The 4,149-nt window shown below is 35.8% G+C and overlaps 1 protein-coding gene across 1 annotated transcript; it reads left to right on the forward strand.

Moving 5' to 3' along the window:
- Positions 1-176: 176 nt before the first annotated feature.
- LOC128896534 (uncharacterized) lies at positions 177-3,277 on the forward strand (the record flags this gene model as incomplete). The annotated part of the gene is made up of 2 exons (XM_054159898.1): positions 177-475; positions 2,970-3,277. Coding segments are annotated over 2 exons (607 nt in total), but the record flags the coding sequence as incomplete, so codon positions are not given.
- Between the last annotated feature and the right edge of the window lie 872 nt (positions 3,278-4,149).

Genomic DNA, 4,149 nt, shown 5'->3' on the forward strand with positions numbered 1-4,149 from the left:
TTAATATCTCCTTAACGAAGCCCCAGCCGACATTTTTGCAAAGGAAATTGTTGTTCAGAATCGTCTCAGCTACCCCCCATTTCCGGCTCCTACGCGAGTTTTGGGACACCCTGTATATTCATAAAAGGAGGCCATTAGAGTCAGAGTATCTTGAAACGCGATACTTTAGAATTTAGAACGTAGAAGACTATAATGGCGTGTATACTGTTCCAGGTAAAGGAAGACGAAGAGCATCGGAGAGTCCACGACGTCCAAGAAAGAAACGCAAACATTCCAAGAGCCCAAACATCCTCCACGGTGTAGTCCAGGACGTTCAGACTGGTCTCAATTCACGTTTCGAGCTCCTCAGAATGGATGGCGACCAAGATCTCGCATTGATCAATTTTGAAAGGACTCGAGAAACCCTCAGCGATTCCTGCGAATATCCGCAGTTGCACCGAAGTGCCTGCTACTTTTCCCAAAGTACAGCTCAATTGTAAGTGCTGCTTATACTATACAATTAAATTGTCAAGTGCACCAATTAGACTAAATGGCGAATACGAGAGCGAAGACGTGTAAGCGACGCTACAGACCCTTGACAAAAGAATCCATTTCGACTCCGTTGATTTCTATTTGAATTCTATTCGTTTCTCTTTTAGAAATAATTTATATTAAACTAGGGCTGTGTACAAATAAAAAGTAGCCACATAAAAGGCAAATGATGTTCACCTTTTTAACATATGTTCCTGTGAGTCTTAATTGCAATTTGCGAACCATATGTTTTCACTGGAACATGTACATGTATGTCCCACTAAGGTTAAAGGAATTAACCCTGTGCGCTCGAGGCATTTTTCTATAGAGTCAAATCCAGTCCATTTTTATAAAAAATTTCTGTGAAACCAAAAACTCTACTTCGAAGAGAAACATCTACGAACGTTCATGACTCGATGTATTATTATTTCAATTGTTAATTAGTTGTATTCCGATGTAAGTGAATTTGAAATTGTACGTTCACAAAATCATTTTTAAATTACATATGTCGCCCTAGAGGCGCCACCCGAGCGCAAAGGGTTAAGAGGGGAGACCACATTCACAATTCAAGTATTAAATATTCCTTGGAATATTGTTCTTACAGAGATGAATTTATGTAATATATTTATAATCATGAGAATATTTTCCGTATGCTTTAAAGTCTATTTGATAATTTTCTCAATTCAATTCGCAACAAAAATCATTGAGATATCGCGTTTCGTTTTTAAACAATATTTTTTCAAGCCGTGGGAATGATAACTCAAAAACCAATTGACCGATCGTTTTCAAACTTTCTATATACGCTTTGAATGCCATGAATATGAACTAAAAAATTTGAATGATGTCATCGTTTGAAGCATGCTTTTATTACAAAAAGCTGCACAAAGAATAATGAAAATTGATATTTTTTCTTTAAATACTACTAAATAATCGAACTTTCAACTTTTATGGCTGCAGTTCCAGGTTCATGTTCTTAGAAAACATGTTACTAATGTAAATAAAAAATTTCATGGATTTCGGATAACAATTGCGATTACCAGAATTTCCATCGAAAGCAGACTTGGGCGAAAACTTGCTATACATATGTATATATAGAGAAAGATTTCAAAGATTTCTGTGTGAAATGAATTAGAAAAAGTATTAAATGTACTTTAAAACATACGTAAGATATTCGCAAAATTAAAAGAAAAAAATTAGGAACATTTTTCTGTGTAAAAAGAAAACACGAAAAACACTTAACCCTTTACACTCGAGGCCTTTTTTCGTATTTGCCACCAACTCGAGATGTTTCTTAGCATTCTATTGCCATGAATTCTAAGCTATCCAGATGTGAGAATAAGGTCACCTTTACCTCGCCGACAATCGTGTTACCGACACTTCGAGCTCCAAAGAAATTAAACGTATAGAAATATTAGGTATTGTAGATTTGCTGCGTGAAACCTAATGGTGACTGAGAGTCACCTCTCAAATGGAAAGGGTTAATATTTGCCGTCTTAGTTTCGTCCCTTAAGGTGCCAGACCATAGTACCTTTTTTTAAAAATCCATTTTCGTTGTATTACTCAAAAGACATACATTTAATATATATAAATTGATTTTTTCTATCTTTTTTTAATTAAAACGCTACGATAACACAAAGTATTTACCGCTGGCACCAGGGAAAACATGCTTCTGCTGACGTAAGCGCGTAAATAACCTGAAATTGACTTTATTCGCGGGATATCTTTTTTTAAAAGATACATAAATGTCTCTCAGAGTACCCAAGACCAACAGTTTCCGAACATGGACCCCAGACCCATTTCTCAATATTAAAAGAAATCCTTTTTCCCCAGCATGACTCTACTTATCTCGCCTTTACGGTAAAAAGCTTTTATTGATAACTTTCTACATTCTGACAAAGCGTAATTTTACAGTACTAATATTGAACTTGATATATAAATTTTATCTTAATAACAAAATATATATATCAAGTTCATTACTAGTACTATAACATTAAGCTTGGTTTTCTATTAAAACATGTATTTAAAGTGTGAACAAAATTCTTAAATTTTGACTACAACTGCGTGTAACCACTTAACGCTTTATCTATCGGGCTATTTAGAAGCATACGTTAATTAAAAAAAGAATTTTCTACAGTAGCATATGGCAACCTAGACTGACAATAATTCCTCCATACTGTTACTAGGTACATTGAAAGCCAAGTCTGTTTCCAAAAACTGAACATCGTAAGTAGACAACCATCGACACAGTACATAAATTCGAAAAGCTAAATACTAGAATTAAAAAGCCTATAAATAGGCTCCCGGTAAATAAAGTGTTAAAAAGGACCTTTTCGTAACATTTCATTAATTATTTACGAAAAAATATTTGTCTAGATGAAAATTGATCACGATAAAGATTTCTTTTAAAAAATTCACCCGCGTAACGTTATCGCGAATATCGTTGTTTTCTTTTCTTGCAGAAAGATCCACTACGACAACGACGACAATTACGTGGCGTTAAACGTAGCGGACGATTTAGAAGAAGAAATTCTGAGCGGCATCGAAAAGATCGAGGAACCTCGTGAAAAGTATCATCGGCCCCGCAAAAAGCGAAAACGGAAACGGCATAAGGTTATCAACGCGGGTCCTCGAGAAGAGCTCGTCGATCCCGAAGAACTTCCTCCACGCGCACGTTGGACGATCGTTGCGACTGCTTGCCTTCTGCTCGCCATGTCTTTGCTGTTGGTCGGAGTAACCCTGAGGATGGCACCGATTATAGACGATATGGGTAAGCGACAAAAATATTACTGACAAGGAGACTTAGGCCTCCTAGAATAGGCCTGCGAGAATCGAAGATTTATCGAATTGCGTGTTCTCGGTTACAATTGGATCGATTGGTAAATAACTTACGTTCGTTAACTTAAGAATGGAGAAGAAAACTAAAAAATATTGTTCCAGGTAAAAACTGTTACAATCTTTTCCATTCGTAAACTTAAGATTACTAAGAAACTAAGTTTCACTTAGAAAGAGAGCTTTTTAGGTGTCCGCCTACGATTGTTTTCATTTTTATACGTATTTTTTTATATTGGCTCGTTTTCAAATTTAGGGGGTGAAAGGACCCCCTAAAGTTTCAGCTGCAATAGGCTATCTCTGAAACTATCATAGATAGGAGTCAACTTTTTCAGAAAAAGTTTCATGGTTTTCTATCAGCATATCAAATCTGGCCCTAAATTTTGTAAACAATAATTTGTTTATAATAATAGCCTGTTGCAGTTGAAACTTTAGGGGGTCGTTTCACCCCCTAAATATGAAAACGAGCCAATAAAAAAAATACGGATATCTTATTTTTCGGCCCTTTAAAACATATCCAAAAATCAAAACAATCGTAGGCGGACACCTAAAAAGCTTTCCTTGTTAGTAGGTACTTATCTGTACTTTAGGAAAAAATTAATGCAAAATGGATGCGAGTCGATGCCGCATCTCCATGGCCTTGAAAAATTCAAACGCTTCTTTTTCTTTAAAATTGTATTCTTTAGCGACCTACTTGGATCGCATTGATTTCTTTCGGAAATTACACACAAACCGTCGCGAAGTGCACATTTTAACAAGTATTTTAAAAAAAGAAAGACGTCTCTTCGTACGATATTCTTCGAATGGCAT

The sequence above is a fragment of the Hylaeus anthracinus genome, unplaced genomic scaffold (assembly GCF_026225885.1).
Source record: "Hylaeus anthracinus isolate JK02 unplaced genomic scaffold, UHH_iyHylAnth1.0_haploid 11231, whole genome shotgun sequence".
NCBI lineage: Eukaryota > Metazoa > Arthropoda > Insecta > Hymenoptera > Colletidae > Hylaeus > Hylaeus anthracinus.